Raw genomic sequence first — 23,696 nt, forward strand, 5'->3', positions numbered from 1 at the left:
AAGGCAAACTGCAATTAACAAACTCTGACAAGCTTTTCTTTTCCCCCAAACCAAGCCATCCCTCTTTTCCTGAAACTACATGTCTTATGAACTGCTTTTTAGGGGAAAGCTGTAGAGCTCTAAATGGAGAAGAATTTCTGGATTGGGAACAATTTAAACAGATAAAAGGGGAAAAAGCTACTCAAATCGATCTAAGTCATTGTATAGATTATATTAATTATTATACTAAAAGAATCATACTAAACAACCATCTGCACCTTTAAGTCATAGCCGAATTAGTTAAGAAGGTGATGCAGTCTTATATAGTCCTATGCACATGAGCTTGTTTTGTCTCCTGAGGGCTGACTTAAACTTCGCAAAGGACGTTTCTGCAACACTGCTGTCACTTTTGACCTCTACTAATCACTACACAGAGGAACACGGTTGCCTTCCTGCTCCACTCTGCCTGCATGATCATGCTCTTTCTATGCTCTCCACTGGTGCATGCTGTCAAGCTATAGGTAATGTAAACGAATTTGGAAGATGAGTATTAATTACATATTATTGCTAATAATATGCATGCATGTCTCTCTGTGAGCCTGGGTGTGTGTAGGAATGTGCTTGAATTTCTAAACTTGAGCCTGCCCAAGACTTCTAAAAATGTGTTTCTATGTCATTCAGCTACAGTAAACATAATAATTAGAAATTATAGTGTGTTTACAGCATGTAAACTGGGGTGAGCAAACATGCTTTCTTACCCATAAGTGATCTTTTTTGATGCAGCTGGGCTTTCCGTCGTTTATAAATCTGACCTGAATTTTGTTTTATCCTGCATTTAAATGAACAGTCATAAAAATGTGTGCAGTTGGTGAACTAAAATGAAAAGCCATACGTACAGCATGAAGTTCAGTGAACACTACGTATATTGAAAGTTTATGGTCAAATATAATATTTTTATTTAAACAATTTTTAACAATGGAAAAATATTATGACATCCCTGCCCATTATCCTGCTAAGTTTTTTACTGTCCTTATAAAAGCATTTCAATAAGATGTTCACTAAGATCAAGTATAAAACCAGTTTGATCCCAGAAAATCGATTCTTGATATATCATGCATACAAATTAAAACTAGCCCACATGCAGTAGTGTCTCCTACAGCTGTCTCAGCCTCTCAAACGTGTGACCTTGTGCTCAAGGACGCCAGGCGTTGACGTCACCATTCGACAGAGAAGAGTAAACACTAAAAACCACTAGGGGGCGCCACACTGTTACCTAAATTATACACTGCGTTTCTGTATCCTACTCTTTACCTTCAGTCTATTTATAGCCTGAGAATTATTGATGACTGGCGCGATTTGCTGACGACTGTATAACAAAGGACTATGGAGACATAACAAGGACGAAAACATCATATAAAGTTTGATAAAATTGTTATATAAATATAAGGCCTCGTTGAAGTTGTTGATGTTTGTCCACTCATGGATTGTGTCCTATGCACGTGTCTGGGTGTTATATTAATCTACTGGAGACAAATAGGAAACTGGATATTGTAGCCTACTACAGCCTGTCTTCTCGTTTTATTTTAATATACCACGTGTGACTATTTGTATCTGTGTCGTTGCACCTGTCCTCGGGTCATGACCCCAGTCAGGACTGGCAACATTTCAGCATGCAGGACTGATGCACGACCTCTACACAGCAAAGTCATAACAATTTATACAGCACGTGTACCAAAGACTGCGTAATGCAGAATGGCGTTGATTTGTGTTACACTGTTGAACCGCACAAAGCAGGTGGTTTTTAAAAAAAATAAAAAAAAAAAATAAAAGGCATCTCTTGTCGTGACATGGTTTATAATTGTGTGTGTGGACATAATGCAGCAGCACAGAGCACTTCCGCTCAAATGCAGTGAATAGACTATGCGGCGTCGGGGAATGAATGACCTTGAATTCAAGGTCGCGTGCAGATTCTCAATGACACCAGGAACACAGCGTTCCTCCCCTGTAGGCTATACAGAGCTCTTTTATTACTGTATCCGTGCATACCCAGGGATGGATGACTCATCTTCTATCGTTTTTATGTTAGTGATTTTTTTTTTTTTTTTTTTAGTTTTTTTTTCTCCTCTATTAAAACCGCATGATAGATGAGGTCATTTTTTTTTCCTTGACGGCGCAGCACGCGCCTGTGTTTCCGGTTCGAGTTACCGGAGGCACTGGAGACTTGTTTCAGGCTTGTTTCCTCTGGTCTGCTCACTCTGTAGGGAGTGATGTGTGTGTGAGCTGCTCGTGCTTTAGTCGAGCCAGCTGACCGGGGGAAGGCCGCAGAGCTGGGTCAGTGTCACGAGACCAAGAATTTTCCATGCCATCTAAAGCCATGCGGGATTTACAACCATGCCTAACGCATTCTGCCGCATTACAACATCAACTTCAAGCCCCTAAAAGCCCACATAACACAAATTAGACCATATGTAACACAGTGCTAAGGCTAAACGATTTCATATACTGTTGCATATGATAAATGCGTACATGTGAATCAGAAGTCAGCACAAACAACTCATGCGTACAAGTTAAACACAATTACACAACACTTAAGCATTTTGTAACAGCCATGTGATGAATAATAAATGTGATAAGTGATATTTTGTAACTTAAGTCTGTGCACACAGTTACTTCATATACATGTTCAAATAAAATAGGCTTTTAAATGTATTAGAGTAAACTACTAGATTCTCTCTCTCTCTCTCTCTCTCTCTCTCTCTCTCTCTCTCTCTCTCTCTCTCTCTGTCTGTCATTTTTTTTTACTTGTTAAAGACCTGAAAATAGAAACATGCCAGTTAAGCAACAAGAAAAAAAATTCATCAAAAGCAGAGACTTCATTGTAAGCCAAAGGGCAAATCCCAAGTCTCACCCTACACACGCGCACTGGATAGGGTGCGTAATAATAGCTTCTGTAGCCTACATAGTGCACTCGGTATCCAATATGGAATAGTTTCTGTTTCTTTCCGGCGTTGCGGCGTTGATGACGAAAAGCGGGATGGAAAAGGACGTAACGGAGAGAGAAGGGGAGGAGAAAGAGTGTGTGAGGGAGATAGAGAGAGAGGACGGACGTAATCAGGATCAGCGGAAGACAGGATCCAGGCTTCCAGTAGCAACCGAAAGCGCTTAATAAGCACCTCAGAAAGCCTTCCAGCGGCCAAGCACTGGATTAAAAACACGTCCTCTTGGTCTGCATTGAAGATCTCCAGGTGTCATGTCAGATTTGTCTTGCGTGTAGACTGCGCTCTCAAAAGCTGCTGTGAGATTAAAGTTGATCGACAGACGGAGCCACGTTCAAGATATTGTGTGTGTGTGTGTGTGTGTGTGTGTGTGTGTGTGTGTGTGTGTGTGTGTGTGTGTGTGTGTGTGTGTGAGAGAGAGAGAGAGAGAGAGAGAGAGAGAGAGAGAGAGAGAGAGAGAGAGAGAGAAAGCTTGCGTCCGTCCGTCCGTCCGTGCGTAAAAATCGGAGTGTGTTGGAAGACCAGCGACGATGTTACTCTACTCGTGAGACTTGCATCTTATCACCCATAACGACTTCAGCAATATTTTTCCACCAATGCTGGTAAGTAACTTATAAAAAGAGATGCAGAAACAGCCTAATCTCGAGCTTAAGTTTAATCTCACACTATCACACACTTAACACAGTGTGTCTAACTATCCAGTGCACTTATTTAATCATCTATTTTGTCCATAGTGTCTGTGACATTACTAAGTTTACTCTGTGTACATGCATATAACGTTTTATTTGAAACGTCAGATAGCAAAAGTCCTTGCTAACACTATGCCAGATGTTTTTTCCCCTTCCTGTAGTTGTGTAGGAGGGGCACGGTGTGTAAAGTAAAGAAGAAAGTCCGCATAGGCTGGAGCAGTGTGTTGATGCGTGCTGACCTTGATCATGTTGTCCTAATCCTTAGTCCATAATAATGTGTACAGTTCCTTCCCACTACATCGGTCAGTTCCCATTGGCCTTCAGTTTGCAGTCCGAAAATAAACCCAGACCCACGTCAGAGCCTCATGAGACAAACTGACATTCAACGAAAATGTATCTTTGGTGTATAGAAATTGCATGAGTGTTTTGAGGATTTAATGAATGATAGTTTTAATTCATTTAACAGCCACTTTCAGAACACTATAAAGTGATCCATTTTAACCTACGAGAACAGACCACCGCTAACTGGTTGAGAAGTTTTTAAATAATAACAAGTACTGATATGTACTGATTGGTCAATTATACAGATCTGTAACGTATCTACGTCTTCACGATCTTCTGAGTACATTGCATATTTCCTGTGATAAAATAAATTCACTTTACGTGCTGGTTCTGCCCACCATCCTCCAGAGGACTGGGAATCCTTGATCTTAAGAAGTAGTAATCCAATTTTTGAAATGAACCTTTCACCATACGCTGTGCAATGTCACTTTCTGAAGTCTGTTTTGGCAATCTTTGCCGTATGCTCTCATTGCACATGTGCTTTAGCCAAAAAAACAAGAAGGCTAATAACCCTTGTTTCATATCTCTGCTGTGAATTGGTTGTACACGCTGGCCTTCAGATAAGGCAATCCGATCTGTGACTTCACTTCGTGTGTGATGTAAGAAGGTTTACTACGCATTTATGTGATTGCTGTGAATATCTCAGTCTGATGTCTTGTACATCTGCTTCACCTTGGGCATGGTGCCACTTTTTCTCTTTATTCCCTTGATAATGTTAGTAGGCTGTATTTCTCTGCGGGGTTTATTCCATATGAAAGCAATATATGGGGTAAAACTGCCTTCTGGAAACTAATCTCTTTGTCATGGTCTCTGGGCATCACATGGTACATTCTAGCTTTGCCTTTATTTTAAACCAGTGTCTGATATCATATATATCATGTTTTCAATAATTCACTGGCATTCAGTTATAAAGTTTGGGATATGTGTTTAGCCTCTGTAACCACAAAATATTTTATATTAACATTATATTAGTTGCTCTTTGTATAGTATAGAAATAACACAGTAAAAGTATGATGAGTTATAATTCATTCATTTAAAAAAACAGATGGTTGTTGTAAAACTAAGAACAGTGTGCCGTTCACACTTCTGCCTATCTATTCTAAGATCCCTTGCCGGGTCGTTACTTTAAATTCGAATACTTTTGCGCCTGACTTGAGTACTTAAGCTCCTTGATCTTTGCATTGTTTGCGAGTGTTAAATACATGAATTTTTTTCAATTATACTTGTGCTGGTAAAAACAAGCCCTTTGAGACACTTCCATATGGTCACACTCACAAAGTATTCTCACAAAGTTGTTCCTTGAATGAATATCTTACCATACCATGAAGCAAAAATGAATAAATGAATAAAACTACAGCATTTATCAGCAACAAACATTTATTAGCTACAAACTGTGATTGTAGTTTTATTATTAAGGAAGTGTTTTACATATAATTGACTCAATTGTTCATATAATTGAGTCCCTACATTATTGTTCTTCTTTCGACTTACTTTCTTTGTGTTGTCAACATTTGTAATCTCTCTCTGTATCTCTTAAAGCTGGGTAAATTATCACCCAGGTGAAACTGTGTTTTTCTGCATGCGCATGCACTGCAATAGAGTGAGTTGCCTTGCCTGTCCTTCAAGCCCGCATGTGACTTTGACCTTTGGAATGTATTGGAGAAGGGGAGGGGGTATTGCGAGCAGAAATGGTGGTGTGTGTGTGTGTGAGTGAGTGAGTGAGTGAGTGAGTGAGTGAGTGAGTGAGTGAGTGAGTGAGTGAGCAAGTGAGTGTGTGTGTGTGTGTGTGTGTGTGTGTGTGTGTGTGTGTGTGTGTGTGTGTGTGTGTGTGTGTGTGTGTGTGTGTGTGAGTGAGTGTATGAGTGAGCGGGTGAGTGTGTGTGTGAGTGTGTGTCTGTGTTGGAGAGTGAGCGAGTGAGTGTGTGTGTGTGTGTGTGTGTGTGTGTGAGTGAGTGAGTGATGAGAGAGAGAAAGGGAGAGTATGTCCCTCTGACATGGGCAAAGAGTGTGTGAATGACAGTAAGCAAGAGCAGCAAATGATTGCCTTTAAGAAAGATGAAGAAATTCCTACATTCCCCATCCATCAGCATTTTCTGTCTAATGTTGTAGGTGTACTGTGATAGACAGACAGAAGGTCTTTTATACTGAAAATCAAATTCAGCCCTGTATTTATGAGTTATAGGTGCATACTGAATATATCCTGTGATGTAGTCTTCATTTTAAGTGATATATGACACTGACAGAATGCCTTAAATTAGACAAGCCTGAAAAAGTCAGACATTTAAGTATAATCTTGTTAAATGCTTTAGTAAATCCTTGACCCTTGATTCAGACCTAGCTTTTTTTAATTAATACAGCGTGTCTAAATGTAATCACTCATTCAGGGTTGTTTCTGTTTTACAGTATTCCTGATGGCTGGAGAAATCTGACCCATTGTCATACATCTGAAGACAAAAGGAAGTGAGTGGACATTGTTCATAGCCCACGTGGGGCTGAACATAAAAGGGAAAAGAAAAAGGTAGGGCATCTCTCCAAATAAATTCCAATCCACCTGACTAGACTAGAGAGCGAGAATCTCTAATCTCGTTCAGTATATGATCTAAATCCTAATTTGTTTAAAGGATATTACACACAAAATTAATTGGGTCAAATGGAACAGAGTATTAAAACATCAGTAACATAAGAACAAGCGTTCACTTGCATCTAATACAATAATAAAATGAATAAATAATTAATTTATTAATAAATAAAAATAATTAATAAAAGCATGTCAGCCTCACAGCTCAATGGTCCCAGGTTTAATCCTGAGCTTTCATACATTAAATTGGTCTTGCATATGAATGAAAGTGGTAGGTCAGTGGTTAAGACGTATGCCTTGAGCCATACCCTTAACCCACTTAAAGTGCTCACTTGTAGTTAAGAGACATATGTAAGTCACTCTGGATAAAGGTATCTGTTAAATGTTGTAAATGTAAAGAAATGAATGTTTAAATTGTGCTATTTGTGATGGATTAGTATCCCATTCAGGGTATGTTTCTGTTCATACGTGCCAGTTATTAACAGGATAGGCTGCAGATCCATCACTATAGAACGGAGGTATTAATTAATATTGTGTACAGTATGTGGTATAAGGTATGTGGACACCTGATCATTACACCCATATGTGCTCCTTGAAATACCCCAATCCAGATTTAGTCCCCACCTATTCGGTTATAATGACCGTTAAGAGACTAGATTTTAGCGTGTGGTAGTTGTTCGGAAGGTCATTGGTTCGAATCCCAGGTGACACCAAGTTGCCACTGCATGGCCCCTGAGCACGGCCCATAACCCTCAATTGCTCAGGTGTATAAACTGAAAGTCACTCTAGATAAGAGTGTCTGCTAAATGCTGTAAATGTAGGTGAAATGCACAGCTGGCATTCCAGGTCATACCACTCAAGTTCAGCCTTGTCTCCATCACTGCTCATGGGTGGTCAAACATTTGCAGTGTATATTTATAATACACACACACACACACACACACACACACACACACACACACACACACACACACACACACACACATTGTGTATGTCACCTAATATATACAGCAAAAATACAAAGGTTAAGTTTTTGCGCACTTTGAGATGCACACCATGGTTGTAAATTGAGTGACTTGACATGATTAGAGCTGAGAATTGAATTTTCATTCAGTATTAAACTGTAAGGCATATGTATTTGTTTGATGAAGCAATAACCAAAGCAGTAAGGCTGTGTTGTGAGCTGCTCCTCCTCTCCCTTCCTGAATAAGACCCAGTGACTCCAGCCCATGTGAGCCGAAAAAAGTGAAGTTTACAATGCTGTTAACTCGGATACTAGATTTATGCGCCACAAAGTTGGATTTCCGTGACTAAAAATCACACACAAGTGGCTTCAGAAACAAATAATCTGTTCGCAAACACGACGGCAAGAGCAAGGAAACACAATACGCGTTGCTTCTTTCAACAAGGTACAGAAGGTAAGTTAGCAATCACACCGTGTATGCTAAGCTTACTTTAGCTAGCGCGAGGCTAGTCTGCGTAGTAACGGTAGCTTGGGTTGTTTGTTATTGTTGTTGTTGCTACATTACTAGCTTATTAAGCGTCATCAGCTTGGTGTTGTGGCTTTGATTATGAATCCGAGGAGCTTAATGTTTAGATAAAGGAGCACGAAAACGAAGCCGTGACGTGTTTTATAGGCTGCTGTGTTTGACTGATCTGACAGTCGTGCTAATTTGCTAGCTATAGCATCGGTTCAGAAAGACTTGAGTTATAGTTATAAGCCATGTGTTAACTGTTAACTGGGTTAGTGGATGTGACACTTCTGTGATGGATGCTTGAACTTTTCTGAAGGTTATTCGGTCGAACCAGGAGCACTGGGGCACTTGGTTAGCTGCGCTGTTCATTTGCATCAGGTCGTTTTTTTTAAAGCAGCAGTAGATTTTTTTTTCATGCACCACTTGATCATTCAGTGGCGCTTTCTCATGTAACCTTCTGAACAAAATGTAAAACTCGTTAGACAAACGTGGCATTTATTTTTCAGTCAGAACTATAAGGTTTTTCTTTTATATATAATATAGATCCAAATAGATCCTGATGCATGATATATATATAATCAATTTATACAACTAATTAAGGACCTTTCTCAGGTGCCCAGCAGTGGCAGCTTGGTGGACCTGGGATTTGAACTCACAACCTTTCCGATCAGTAGTCCAGCACCTTAACCAGTGGCCTATCACATCCCTAATTATTGTAACCAGGGCTTTAACCCTCAGACTTCCGAGGCATAAAGTCGATATTTATCGCTACCTCTTAATCTGGTAAAATATGATTTTTTTTTAAAATTCATTTCATTTCATTAGCCTCTAATTAATATATGAACAACCTTCTGGAGTAGGTTTACTAATAATTTATGAATGATTATAAGTTATATAATAATAATAATATGAGTAAAAAAACATTTATCTGGGTTTTTTGTTTTGTTGTTTTTTCACAGTGGAAATGTGAAGTATCTATTTATAATCTATTCTAATCTATAATAATTAAATTAATCTTGTTACCTCAATTAATTTCAGTCATTGAGGCATTGCTCCAAATCTTCTGATCGTTAAATCCAGATCTTTAACCTGGAGAAGAATTTCTCAGACGTGTTAAGCACGTATTTATTTTATGCACTATTTAAAGAATTATTATTCAGAACTTTTTTTAATGCCTCTGCTAATGGGTGGCGGAGACCTGTATGTTTTATCCATGCATTTCTTTATGACGAACGAGTGATTGGATATCGAATGGTGACTCTAACCAGCTGATGAACTGATTCAATTTTGGAATTTTTCCAAACAGATTCAAGGTCACATCATGCTCAAATGTCTGAAATAGATTTTCAGATAGATTTCGATGGCTTTCTTCAGGTTTGTCATACAAAGATTAATGAAATGGAGTTAAATGAATGAGACACAAGGATCAGTTAGTTAATTAATGGAAATCAGGGTCTGTTTTCTGTCCATCTTTTAGGACTATCTAGCTTGTTAGTCATTGTACACAATTGGACAAAATTGTTGATACTGTTCCATTAAAAAAAAGAAAACCCCACAATGGTCAGTGAAATAATTTGAAATTGACCAAAGTAATATTAAATAAAAATGTACTGAAAATTGACTTATATAAATTACTGCTTTTGAAATCATTGATTTTGAATTGTGGTTCAACAGAAGCATTTAAAATGAAACATGCCTGGACAAAAATTATGGTACCCTTAACTTAAAATATTTTGTTGCACAACCTTTTTAGGCAATTACTGCAATTAAGTGTTCTGTAACTCTCAATGAATCTTCTGCACATTTGTTGACAGGTATTTTGGCCAGGTATATTGAAGGGTGGCTTCTCCAGACTGCATGTTTTCAATAGGATTTAGATCAGGGTTCATAGATGGCCAATTCAGTATAGTCCAATGTTTGTAGCTGTATATTTTGGGCCTGTTGGAGGACCCATGTCCTGTGATTAAGCTTTCTGACACTGGGCAGCACATTTCACTCCAGAATGATAGTCTTGAGATTTCATTGTATCCTGCACAGATATCGAGACCTGGTGTACCAGATGCATCAAAGCAGCCCCAGAACATAACCGACTCTCCTTCATGTTTCACAGTAGGTACTGTGATCTTTTCTTTGTATGCTTCATTTTTGCAGCTGAGAACACAGAGCTGATGAGACTTGCCGAAATGCTTCAGCTTTGTTTCATCTGTCCAAAGGACATTCTTCCAGAAGCTTTCTGGCTTGTCAACATGCACTTTGGAAAATTCCAGTCTCATTTTTTTTATGATTTGCTTTCAACAGTGAAGTCCACTTTGGCTCAATCAGTGACGGATGTTGCGATCCGACACTGATGTACCTTGACCTTGGAGTTCACTTCAAATCTCTTTGGAAGTTGTTCTGGGCTCTTTGGTTACCATTCATATTATCTGTCTCTTCAATTCAATGTTCCTCTTGCGGCTACGTCCAGGGAGGTTGATTACATTCCCGTGGATCTTAAATTTCTGAATAATATGTGCAACTGTAATCACAGTAACATCAAGCTGCTTGGAGATAGTCTTATAGCCTTTACCGTTAACATGCTTGTCTATAATTTCATTCTAATCTCCTGAGAAATGTCTCTGTGGTCAGATCATTTTCAGTCTTTTCTAGAGGTACCATCATTTTGATTAGTTTTTCTTAATGCTTTTCTTAATGCTTTTCTTAATGCTTTTCTAGAGGTACCACCTTTTCTAGAGGTACCATCAGTTTGATTAGTTTTTCTTAATGCTTCTGTTGAAAAACAATTCAAAAACCAATGTCTGTTTTTTTTTATTAGTCAGGTTCAATCAATTTTTATTTATTATTACTTTTGACAGTTTCAGGTTATTTCACTGTCCATTGTGGGTTTTTCTTTCTTTCATGGAAGACTGCTAACAATTTTGTCCAAGTGTGTAAAGTGTAGGATTCGTATGAACTTGCTACCATCATATGAATTGACTCAAACACTGTCAAGATCATTTTTAATGGTATTTGAGGCATACAAACATGTCACAAGAAGGAGGCATTGAGTTATTCTGGTTATTCCAGAACGTTCCACCAGCAGAACAGGTCCAAGTAAAAAAACAAAAAAACAAAAAAAACCAAAGAAATACTTGTATTATTTTATATGTCTACAAAAACACTAAAAATAAGAATATAAAATTCTGTACACAGTTATAACATTATTATTATTATTATTATTATTATTATTATTATTATTATTATTATTATTATTATTATTATTATTATTATTATTATTATATCTCACTGAATATATGTATATATTGTCATAATTACTGAGAGTATCTCGTCATGCTGCCCAGACCTATTCAGATCTGTGGTGTTAAAGCTTCTCTAAAGTCTCTACTTATGTGGCATATTTAAAAAGTTGATAAATACTGCACATTAATAGAAGGAAGTCCAGAGCTTGTTTGCACATGTGACCTTTCATTGCAGACGGTGTAGCATGCTTAGCTTGAGATTTGTGGAAGGGTGACAGGGTATAATGTCAAAGTTCTCCAGGTTGCGCAAGTCTTGGAGCACAGATTGTATTGGGCCATAGTGACATTCTTTACACCACCCAGAGTTCACTCCTGTCTCTCTCTGTCTGGACTGCAGATGTCATTGCAGACTCATGTTGTCCATTCTTTTTCTCATCAAATTCCTACGTCTTGTCTTCATCTCTATATATCAGTGGTGTATTGAACAGTTTCAGCCCTGGTGGCTCTTTCTAGAGGAAAGAAAATAAAACTCACTGAAAGGAAGCCACAACTGCACCTTGTTCCATTATATAGACTTTTTAAGGAGTTTTATACTTTTCCATCCATCTCCAAAAGCATAGTGGAGAATGTCCAGTCTGCTTATGAAATCCCAAAATGCACTACAGTAGGTTAATGTTAAAATGACGTACCCTGGCACCAGAGTGGCGTAACACTTGTGATCTTTAATCCAGATTCTGATTATGCCATCCGTGGCCATGAGCCCGAAGGCATGCGGCACGCTCTGCTCTCCCTGTCAATCACAGTGATACTAGCCAATCGTGGCATGCATCGTTTATGTGCAAGAGGGTTGGTAATGCTTTCCTTTGTGCGTGCTACACCGCACAGCAATTCAAAATGGTGCAGGTGTCTTGATGGAAGGATGTGTGAGCCATCAGCTTCCATGGTTGGTAGATGGCTGATGGGGGGAAATGATAGGAAAAGCTGTCTGGTGGCAATGGGAACAAATCCATTTGATCATTGAATTTGATTTTTGGAATCAACCATCTAAATTGGTTTTGAGTTTAGGAGCATTTAGACAGGCATGTGCCTCAAGCTGATGATCTCTCTGATGCGAGTGCGAAATGCCAATTTGCCCTGGTTACTACTCTTGCCATATGAAACAGCATGAGGTGGCTGGCCTGTCATTTCCAGTCCAGGGATTGATTTTCTCGTCTTACACTCTTCAACAACACACGTTCTGCATTCTTTTTTTTTTACACCCGGGTTTGTGGTTTTCCAGAAGAGCCTTTATTCCATTTCAGTGTCACGGTTGTGCAGGATCATCTGTCATGTCAGTCATTATGTCCAACTTTATTAGCTGTATCGGTGAGACCGGAGAGGTAAGAGGACACAGTGATGCACTCTGACAACCAGATTAAACTGAGTGTCCCAGCAATGCACTGTAATTAAGATTAGCCACAGTGTTCTTTGACAATGTATTGGATTTCTAAAACATATCTTTTATCCTCAGGACTACTTTTCGTTTTCATGGTGTTGACACCAAAACAAGCGTACTTAGTGTACGACTATAGTGGCTGTGGTGGTATACACCACCGATGATATGTATTATTAAACGTTCTGAAGTGGTTCGCATCGTTCTCAGGCCCTGTAAAAGAAGCAGCTAATAGCCTAATCCCACAGCCACCTGGGAGTCCACAAATCTACATTTGTCGATTTACCCGCAATCGTTTTCATCAGAATCTACAATCCAAGCAATTTATCCTATTTGGCAATCAGATCTCCTTGTGCAATATTATGTTTAGTAATGTCTTAGCTAACCGTTTTGAAAGATCTGCAGTTTTTGGAAAAGGGAGCAATGAGTCAGAGGTTTCATGAGGAAGGGCAAGATGTGGATCTGCTACAGTGCCTGGGAGACCACCTGTCTCTGTCTGGCTTCTGTAGGATTGTATCTCCTCTTCACTGGATTAATGACCCTAATCTGCTGTGGGCCGAGGTCACTGTGTCGGGGATTATGAGCCAACGTTTTGTGTCGAATTCTCTCTGAATGTTCTGCACACACATGTCTACTGTAGCTTTCTAGATTCCTGTTATGACAAAGTTAAAATAATTCAGCTGGATATTTGAGCGTTACTGCAGGCTTAATTGATCTAACTGCACATTATGTGTTGTTATAAATGCTGCAGCTTGTACAGACATGTATGACCATCTTTATCATCACCAAGAGTACAGAGTAAGTTCTTAAGGTCTTGTTAAACTGAACTGAGATTTTAACCATTGCTTCTATAGAAAAAAAAAACGTTAAACCTTGTTGTACTTGCTTGAGGAAGCTTATATTTCTGTAATCTTTTTTTGTTTTTTGTTTTATTTATTATTTGGATTTTTAAATTTTTTTTTACAGATTTTTCACGAAGCTTTTCTTTTTTCTTGAAGTTAAACTGGATTTTCCCCTAGTAAAGTGTTGACCTCTGGTCATGTCCACATCTGTACGCATGTCTTCCCAGGTATTTCCCACGAATGGTCCATCTAATCTCTGAGTACATACATCAGTCTCACTCCCTCTCTTGCTGTTTTTCTCTCCACAGGTATCATGTCTTCCAGAGAGCGCCGCTCAGAGCTGCACATAAAGGCTGAGCCCAGCAGTCCGGAGGGCGGAGGTGTCGGCGGGAGGACGAGCCCCGGAGGCGTCTCTTCTGATTCCTCTCAGAGTGGTGGAGGAGGCATACGTGGGGAAGGAGCTGTGCGCTACTCCTCACCCGTATACAGCCCAGCACTTCGATGCCACTTTAAGGAAGATGCAGCCGACGGTGCAGACGAGGGTTCTACAGGCAGCAGCGGCGGGCGCTGTAAATATGCCCTGAGCACTCTTCCTAAGAGGCTTTGCCTCGTATGTGGTGACGTGGCCTCCGGCTACCACTACGGCGTGGCCTCCTGTGAAGCCTGCAAGGCGTTCTTTAAGAGAACTATCCAAGGTAAGTGCACCTGCCTGTCAGCAAGAGGAGAAAGAATAATAGTGTAGCTAATATAATTGGGAGCACGTCTGGAAACATAATCACTTCACTAAGGCTGTATTCACACTAGGCATTTTCTGTATAGAATTTGCTGCCTGATGCATTTTTATTGCTGATGTACATAAAAAAAAAAGCATCTCAGGTGATGTGCATATTCTAACTCTGCCGTTACTACTTACTTCTGCCTTAAATAGCTTAGCTTTTATATGTATTACTGTTTATTACTAGTAATAAAAACATTAATCAAGAGTTAGCTTTACTATCTAAAATATAGCCATTTTTTTTATTCCATAAGAGTTGTTTTCACTTGTGCTCTTGTAACACAGCACTTTTCTAAGCTCTAGCCGCAGTGTTTTTAAACCCACTCAAATCCTCTGGCATTTACTGTTGTGGTGTTTTAAGGAGAACATAAAAACATCCGGTAATAACTGATGACATTTTTTTTATTTTATTTTTTTATCTTTGACCTCCTTCACAGGGAACATTGAGTACAGCTGCCCAGCATCCAACGTGTGTGAGATCACCAAGAGACGCAGGAAGGCCTGCCAGGCATGTCGCTTTACAAAGTGCCTGAAAGTGGGCATGCTCAAAGAGGGTAAGATCATAAGCATAACACAACCTTTACATCAAAGGGAACGCACTCTGTTCTGTAACATTACTGTGTGTGTGTGTGTGTGTGTGTGTGTGTGTGTGTGTGTGTGTGTGTGTGTGTGTGTGTGTGTGTGTCTGTGTGTGTGTGTGTGTGTGTGTGTGCAGGAGTTCGTCTGGACCGGGTGAGAGGGGGAAGGCAGAAGTACAAGAGGCGGCCAGAAGTGGAGAACGCCGTGTACCAGAGCACACCAATAGCTGTAAAGAAAGAAGGGGAAAGAGGTAAATGATAAGATGAATATGAACAACACTCTTTTATGTTTACATGCAAAGATTTTTAGCAATCAAATGTTTTCAGCCTGACATTTTATCTCTGAAAGTACCAAAACTGTCCATGTGACTGACAGGTCAGACTCTGCAGTTACAGGAGCCATTCGTGGCTGTCTATACGATAATGTATGTGGAAGAGAACAGATTACGCTTTCTTCTGTGTGTCTCATCTGTCCTGTAACTCAGCATGAGCAGCAGTTTGAAAAGATACACTTGGCTGGCTTCACATGTCTTTAGATTTCACGCTCCCTGGTTCGCTAGCTGTCATATTAAAAGGCGGTTAGTGGGAATTGGCAGGTGATCGAACCTGAGGATAAAATGGAGGGAACATCATCTCCAAAAATTGACCACTAATGTACAGGTTTATAAATTTCAGGTTGACACGAAACGTCCTCTAAATATAAAAAAAAAAAAAAAAAAGAGGAAGAGTTAAAATCCGTGTCTTGCGGCATTCTGTTTGAAGATATTTGCCTCGATGCCTGTCTCACCGTCTGATTTTGTCTTATTGAGTTGATTATTTACTTGATGTGCATTGCAAATATGCACGTATAGTGTTTTACAAAATTCTGTGTAAAAGTCAAAGGGACTTATTCAGTTTTTGTAACAGATTACTCAGATACTCTGTGTACGTAAAGATTAATGTGGATGTTTATGTGTATGTGGATGTTTCCCAGGCTCCCCCAGCATCATCGTGTCACATCTGCTGGTAGCCGAGCCCGAGAAGCTGTTCGCAATGCCGGATCCATTGCAGCCCGACACGGCTCAGCGCACCCTCACCACACTTTGTGACCTCGCTGACCGCGAGCTCGTCGTCATCATTGGCTGGGCCAAACATGTCCCAGGTGAGAAAGCAGTCTTAAATGGAGAGATGAAGAAAGTGAAAGAAAGGTTTAGGTTTGAAGCTGCTGATAATAGGCTGGCATTTCTTCAAGCTGTTAAAAGACCAGCTGGAAAAGCAGTGTAACGGTAGAGAACCTGTCAGTCTGTCATTTCGACGGTCTCTCCTGCTGAGAGAACTGAAAAGTCTCGAGCACCAGAGAGTGCTGAGTAATCACACACCTTGCTGTGGAGAAACAGGTGCTTGCTGAAAAGTGACTTATGATTGTGAGAGTAGCTGGAGGTGGGGATGAAGTGTGTGGGAAGTTTTTCACCTAATTGCCATCAAGGCCAACAGAAAGCTTTCTAGGCCATTTCCTGAAAGGTGTGCGTGAACCCCTGGCTTTTGTCAGTTCCATGCTATTTTAAAGAGTTGCTCAGAATTTTATATTATAACTGTTTGATTCAGAACAATAATGTGCACCACATTTATTTATTTATCCCCTCTCTTTCTCTCTCTCTCATGCAGGATTTCTCTCTCTCTCCCTGGCTGACCAGATGTCTGTACTGCAGTCTGTATGGTTGGAGGTGCTGGTTCTAGGAGTGGCGTATCGCTCTCTGGGCTGCGAAGACGAGGTGGTGTTCGCTGAAGACTTCGTGCTGGACGAGGAGATGTCACGTGTGGCTGGCTTGACAGAGCTCAATGCAGCCATCTGCCAGCTGGCACGTCGTTTTAGGGCCCTGCAGCTGGAACGTGAGGAGTTCGTCATGCTAAAGGCTATCGCTCTCACTAACTCAGGTGAGCAAGTTTACCATTTCCAGTCTTTAACATGAAATAACAATAACAGTGCCCTGGTCCATTCTTACAACCAGTTGCCTTTGAGTAGTAGATGTTGTGCAACCGCTTAACAGGTAAGCGAGTAAAATTCTACTTTATATTCTCAGGCGAATGAAAACAAAGGTGCCAATACTTTCATGTTAATGAAAAGAGTATAAAAATGGAAAGTATCAGTGATAAATAATAACAGTAAGAAAATTATTATGACAGCAACATTTTTTGATTTATGCAAAGGTTATAAGAATCATTTCGGATTCATCCTGCTCTTACTTCCCTCAAACATGTAGTGCGGAAGAAAGTCAGTCATTATGTTTCATGATCCAAACCCACACCAATCCTGTTTTGTCATTATGTTGTAAAGAACAATGCTGCACACTGATTATTTTGCTCCAGCAGGTAGAATTCGAGTGACCTGCACAGCATCGGTTACTGTAAACGGCCAGTTTACACACACCCAAAGCATCTCTATTTGCTATGCAAATACTACAAGTCACATGTGATGGCCCTCGATTTTAAAGCTCACCTCTGATCTCTCACCACCGGATGTGTTGGGACACGTATTAGCAAACCCCTATTGTCTAAGTCTGGTTTGGTTAGTTGCTCACTCCGTATCTCCATCTATCTCTCTCTCTCACACACACACATGTCCTTATTCTGTGTCTCAATTTGGGTGCCTCTCTTTCTCTCTCTCTCCCTCTCTCTCTGTCTCTGCCCCAGACTCGGTCTACATAGAGGACATTGATGCTGTACAGAAGCTGAGGGATCTCCTGCATCAGGCTCTGTTAGAGCTGGTGGTGCAGCAGCGTCCGGAAGACCCGCAGCGCGCCGGCCGTCTTCTCCTCACGCTGCCACTCCTCCGGCAAACCGCCAACCGTGCACTCAACACTTTCTACAGTATCAAGACCCGTGGAGGGGTGCCCATGCATAAACTCTTCCTGGAGATGCTAGAAGCCATGATGGACTCCCCTTAGAGTGAGGTACACAACAAGGTGAACAATGGGTCAGCGAAAAAAAAGAAAGGAAGAAAGTAATCTCTCTCTCTTTTTTTTTTTTCCTTTTTTTTTGTAAGATGAAGAAACCCTTATTTTTTCCATCTTTTTAAAAGCGAATACAGTGACTGAAAGGCGAGTCAAAAGTCTCTTCAAATATTCATATGTGAAAGCTTTGATATCGAACAGCAAGACAGACGATTTCTTGGTTTTATTGAGCTTATTTCTCATGTCAGTCAAAACATTCACATGATTTTTGGAATAATTTTAGCAAAAGCTACATGGATATCTTGTTAGTTATCAAACACCTTCCTAGTGATTGCTTTAACAAATAGGACCTTCCATCATGTTAACATTTACGGGCTACAGCGTTGCTAGGAGGTGACGTTCAGGTGGTTTTCATGCTGAAATCGAGCGCTTGTCATCATTTCAGACCCACTTGATTCTGTCAAACCCCGGTTTGTTTGTCTTCATCTTACGTCATCACAAACACACGGAGAACACAGCGAGACTACCCACCGGTGCTTTTAAGCGCAGTAATTCTCCTTACCTCATCCGTCTCCCACAACCTTCCCCTGCCACTCATAGTACACGTGTGTTGCGGAAGCTATTGATGTCATGATCGGCTATAACACAAGCACACGATGCGTATACAAGTTCACATTCACGGGAATCACAGCATAGTTCCGGTGCAACCGAACGCGGTCCGATGCCGTGGAGCGCTTTCTTGGTCGGCGTGACGGCTTTCACGTTATTAATTTTTTATTCTCTGTTTCAGACTAAACCTCCAGTGTGAATACCTCCTTAGTTACCTCCTTTATGAAAGCCCCTCCACGTGTAGTTCCCTCTTGTGAAACTGTAGCTAAGCCATACAAAACACCACACCAAGACGTTAATCCATTAGGTGACCTCATAAAGAGCCATGTTTTAACTTTTTTGCAGTCACACTTGGGTGTACGTGTGTCTGTGTGTCTGTATGTGTGCATGTGCGTGGTTCCTTGATTTACCCATATAGTTTTGCGGTTTGAATCGAAATATGCAAGACATGTACAGAAATGTTAGACCTACAGGGTGAACAGGGGATTTAGTCATTTAGGAGTTACATGTGGCCGGAGCAGAAATATAGTACATGCTAGAACATGCAATATATTTTAAAGCAATATGTATAAGAAGTGCAAGTCATGCATTTTTCCGTACAGAGGGGGCGCTGTTAACTCGAAACTTTTATTCCGTTCAAGTTCTCCAATGTAGTGGTACACAAAGGGAATGCTGTCGAATAGGACACCGCTCTTCTTTACGCAGTAATGCACTCTTTATATTTTAGCAGTCACTCCCACAGAGTGAACAGCTAGAGAATCTTGAACTTTCTACATGCGTTTGTGTGTGTGTGTGTGTGTGTGTGTGTGTGTTTTATGTGCAGTGTGTGAGTGCACAGATGCGTTGGTGCATTTAGATCAGGGTAAAAGAGCCACCTCGGGCCCTGTAGGCCAGCTGGCTTTGTACACGGAGTCTGCTGCTGTGCTGAGGAAAAGATGTTGTTTTCTAATCCACCTGAAAGGACTGAACACAAACTCATGCTAAAGCTCAAAGCTTCACCTTGTTCTCCATGTGACCAATACAATATTTAACACTGGGAGCCCACACAGGAGACGCCGCCGAGTCTGATGTTAGTCGTTCTGCCTCTGCACTCTGAATCTTCCCTCTGAATGAATGAGAAGGAACTGATTCAGCATTGAGATGGAGTGAAACTTGAATCCTCATGACGGACGTTGATGCGTCGTGCGCCGTAAGACTTTCACTGTATCTGAGCAACACTCGGTACAAAACGAAGAGCCTCACAATACGAAGTATATAAAAAAAATCCCTCACAGCTCCTCGACCATCCTGGAAACATTTTATCGATGTTGTGTTGGTCACCGCTGTTTCCGAGCCGTTTATTTTGGGGTGTTTGCTTTACAGACATGTGTCTGGTATTATATGCAATCATTTTCAGAGCCCTACAACTCTGCTACCTTTTTATTTTTATTATTACTTAGATTTTTTTTTTTTTTTGCATTTTAAAAACTCAACGGTAGGAAGAAAAGCCAACTGCTGTCCAGGCCAAGGGAGACTAAAGAAGAGAATCGAACCACTAATCAACAGATTGCAGTGTGTCTTCAGGGTGCTTTTCACTGTTTGTTTGTAATAATGATTGTGTGTGTACAAGTTACACTTACATCGCATCCCCTACGCAAGCCGCTCCTAATTCTAGGCAGTGATTGGATTTTCCTTAGACAATTTCCAATTAAAGTAAGCCTTTAATTATCTTGTAGGAAACCCCAGCCCGATACGCCATGGATGCTATAGTCTGAGTTACTTTTTCTCTTTTGTGATTTGTTTATATTTGACTGACTTGAAACGTAGACTTTTTTCCCCACATACTACATGTCCTCAAGCTCGGTACTAAAATAAAGCAATCTGGTTGAATGTTATAAAATCTATTACTTTTTCATGTTTAGTTATTGTTATTCTTTTTGGGTTTTTTCCTTTTCGCAGTTTTGTCACTGAGTGCTAACAACTGAAGAATAACAAAAGCCAGGGAAAGATATGTTAATGTGTTTAAACGTTACTTAGAAATAATCAGAATAATATTGCAGATTTCAGGCAGTCGGCATGTGACATCGAACATTTCTTCTCTTTACTGTCACTATTTAACATGGCATCAGTCCTGTTACCTGGCCAAAATCTCTCTTTCCTTTTTTTTAACCCCCTGTTTGGAGCTATCGTAACCTTATCAACACTAAAATACTTCTTGCTTAGTTTCTGAGTCTTTTCGTCTTTGGCATACAGAGAGGAACACGTCTCTCTGTTCCTGGTCACGTCGCAGAATGTGTACAAAACTATAGATGTCCGGGTTCATTCAAAGGAAGCTGTAAACAACGTCAATGTTTGTGTTAATAATAATTATAATAATAGTAATAATAATGCATAACAATATTAGCAAATATAATTCTAATACATTAGTGTTTTCATCGACTATCAACATTGTATGATGCCATTTTGTAAATGTCGAATTTAGATGAGATTTTGGGACATCCGTCAGTGGGGACACATCATTTAGAAATCACTTAAAGTCACGGGTAGCTGTTAGTGTGTCTGTGTATATTTATGTAAATGAGCAATACCAGAATTTACCAAAACTCTGTTTTCACATGTCTCTGTATAGTGACCTACTGTAAATCAAACCTCAGCAGTAATAACAGTGTTAAAAATCCACAGAAATGATACAGCTTATAAGGTAATGAACAAATCAATGTTTGTATTTTAAAATATTGTATTTAAAAGATTAAATTCTATTTTTTACTCAATTTGCTGATGTTTATTAATATTATTTGGTTGTTTTTATTTTCTGTGGGTTTTAGTATAATGATCGTGGATGTCTCTGTGTGCTGTTTTATTTTTATTTTTTGTTGCGTAAAGCTAAATGGTTCTGCAGTAGTGACTCTTTCAGCAATTTGTTCATATTGAATCACTGTGATTAAAAGGCAAACACTAAAACACCACAGGAACTTAGGTACTTCAAGGTATTGTCAGTGTCATGTGTTTTTTTTGTAATAAATTAACACACGTCAGAATTTGCCATTTGGTCTGTCCTTTGTTATGATCTTGTTTGTTTTCTGTGAAAATGTTATGAGTACAAAATGTCACCGTGTGGTTTTTCGACTCGGGATCGTGGTAACATGCAGTACACTCGCTGTTCAAGAGGTTCAGGGTGTAAGAACATTATGTTGGTGGTATAATCACCCAGCGAAGTGATTTATACCACATTTATCACCACAGTGTAAAAGCACAGTTACTGCTATAAACAATAGAAAACTTGTCACAGGAAAATCAGTGTTTTTCTCATGTGTTGCTGAATGAGTCTGCAAGGAAAAAAAAGATCTTCAGATCCATTTTTTGGTGATGTCAAAACAACCTCGCTCTTGAGACCTTCTAACAATTAACACGGTGATTCATCTGAAAACTTCAAGGATTAATGTTAGGGTTGGTATCGGGTTAGTGGTTCATTTCATGCCACTTAATTGGTGTGCAATTAAATACTTCAGAGAGAATGATGCATTAGCAGCTCTTAAGGACACATGCTGATAAAGCAAAATGTTATATTCCTTTTAACTTTTGACAGAACAAATGTGTCAGAGATATATTTAGGAGCCTTTTATAGGAAACATTCATGTCACTTTTGAGTGAAATGATGTTGGGGGGAAGCATAAATGAACAGGTAAATGTTTTAATAAATCTAGGTTTGTCTTTTGTTTTTGTGAATCTTTACCATTTACTTTATTATTTTAATGCATTTAGCAGACACCCTTATCCAGGTGACTTACATTTTATTACAATTTATATAACTGTAGGACTTTTGTAGGACAATTGAGGGCTAAGGGCCTTGCACAGGGGCCCAGAAGTGGCAGCTTGAACTCATGACCTTCTAATCAGTAGTCCAACACCTTAACCACTAGGCTACCACATCCCCAAAATGCTCGCTCTTCACCCCTCATACCTTTTCATCACAGCTTACTCAAGATCAATTTAGTGTACTATGAAACCTACACTTCAAACCCTAGAAGAGACTTTTGACCACAAGTTGCACTATATATACACAACACCGGAGGATAAATGATCTCTCTTTTTAAACAAAGAAAAGATGAACATGAAATGACATTAAATGGAGGAAATGCATTGATATGGGACATACAGAAGATTTAAAATAGTTGTAAAGATGGCAATGTTTTTGCTCGACTGGTAGTAAGTGTGTGGAGAAGTGATTGTGTCAATCAAACTAAGAGGGTGGGGCTAAAGAAAAAAATGTATAACGGTTGTAAACATGACAGCTATGGGGATGCACTGAATGTTTGTGTGAGTGAGTGTGTGTGTATAGGGGTAGGATGGGCTATCAGGTGTGTGTGTGTGTGTGTGTGTGTATAGGGGTAGGCAGGGCTCTCAGGTGTGTGTGTGTGTGTGTGTGTGTGTGTGTAGGGGTAGGCGAGGCTATCGCGTGTGTGTATAGGGGTAGGCGGGGCTATCAGGTGTGTGCGTATGGGGTGGGCAGGCTATCAGGTGTGTGTGTGTGTGTGTGTGTGTGTGTGTGTATAGGGGTGGGCGGGGCTATTAGGTGTGTGTGTATAGGGGTAGGCTGGATATCAGGTAGGTGTGTGTGTGTGTGTGTGTGTGTGTGTGTATAGGGGTAGGCGGGGCTATCAGGTGTGTGCGTATAGGGGTGGGCGGGCTATCAGGTGTGTGTGTGCGCGTATAGGGGTGGGCGGGGCTATTAGGTGTGTGTGTGTGTGTGTGTGTGTATAGGGGTAGGCGGGATATCAGGTGTGTGTGTGTGTGTGTGTGTATAGGGGTAGGTGGAGCTATCAGGTGTATGTGCATAGGGGTAGGCGGGGTCATCAGGTGTGTGTGTTTACAGGGTGTAGGCGGGGCTATCTTGTGTGTATGTATAGGGGTGGGTGGGGCTATCAGGTGTGTGTGTGTGTGTGTTTAGAGGTAGGCGGGGCTACCAGGTGTGTGTGTGTGTGTGTGTGTGTGTGTGTGTGTGTGTGTGTGTGTTTAGAGGTAGGCGGGGCTATCAAGTGTGTGTGTGTGTGTGTGTGTGTGTGTGTGTGTGAAGGTAGGCGGGGCTATCGTGTGTGTATGTGTGTGCGTGTATGGGGTAGGTGGGGCTATCAGGTGTGTGTGTGTGTGTATATGTGTGTGAATAGAGGTAGGCGGGGTTATCAGATGTGTGTGTGTGTGTGTGTGTGTGTGTGTGTGTGTGTGTGTGTGTGTGTGTGTGTGTGTGTGTGTGAGTGA

General features: G+C 40.3%; 1 protein-coding gene across 8 annotated transcripts; it reads left to right on the forward strand.

The window, feature by feature from the left end:
• The first annotated feature begins 481 nt into the window (after window positions 1-481).
• Window positions 482-23,433, forward strand: esrra (estrogen-related receptor alpha). Of its 8 annotated transcripts, XM_047805601.1 has the most exons (9): window positions 3,012-3,577; window positions 6,410-6,524; window positions 10,097-10,168; window positions 13,878-14,264; window positions 14,782-14,898; window positions 15,060-15,173; window positions 15,896-16,063; window positions 16,567-16,836; window positions 17,272-17,586. In XM_047805601.1, the coding sequence occupies exons 3-9, from the start codon at window positions 10,159-10,161 to the stop codon at window positions 17,373-17,375; spliced, it is 1,170 nt and encodes a 389-aa protein (XP_047661557.1). In that variant the 5' UTR covers window positions 3,012-3,577; window positions 6,410-6,524; window positions 10,097-10,158; the 3' UTR covers window positions 17,376-17,586. The 8 variants fall into 8 exon arrangements, 6 of the variants coding, with proteins under 6 accessions (XP_047661556.1, XP_047661557.1, XP_027009195.1 ...); XM_047805600.1 differs by lacking the exons at window positions 3,012-3,577; window positions 10,097-10,168; window positions 17,272-17,586 and adding exons at window positions 482-500; window positions 17,593-21,478; XM_027153394.2 differs by lacking the exons at window positions 10,097-10,168; window positions 17,272-17,586 and adding an exon at window positions 17,593-21,478 and having other exon boundaries at window positions 3,023-3,577.
• Window positions 23,434-23,696: the final 263 nt, after the last annotated feature.

The sequence above is a fragment of the Tachysurus fulvidraco genome, chromosome 21 (genome assembly GCF_022655615.1).
Source record: "Tachysurus fulvidraco isolate hzauxx_2018 chromosome 21, HZAU_PFXX_2.0, whole genome shotgun sequence".
NCBI lineage: Eukaryota > Metazoa > Chordata > Actinopteri > Siluriformes > Bagridae > Tachysurus > Tachysurus fulvidraco.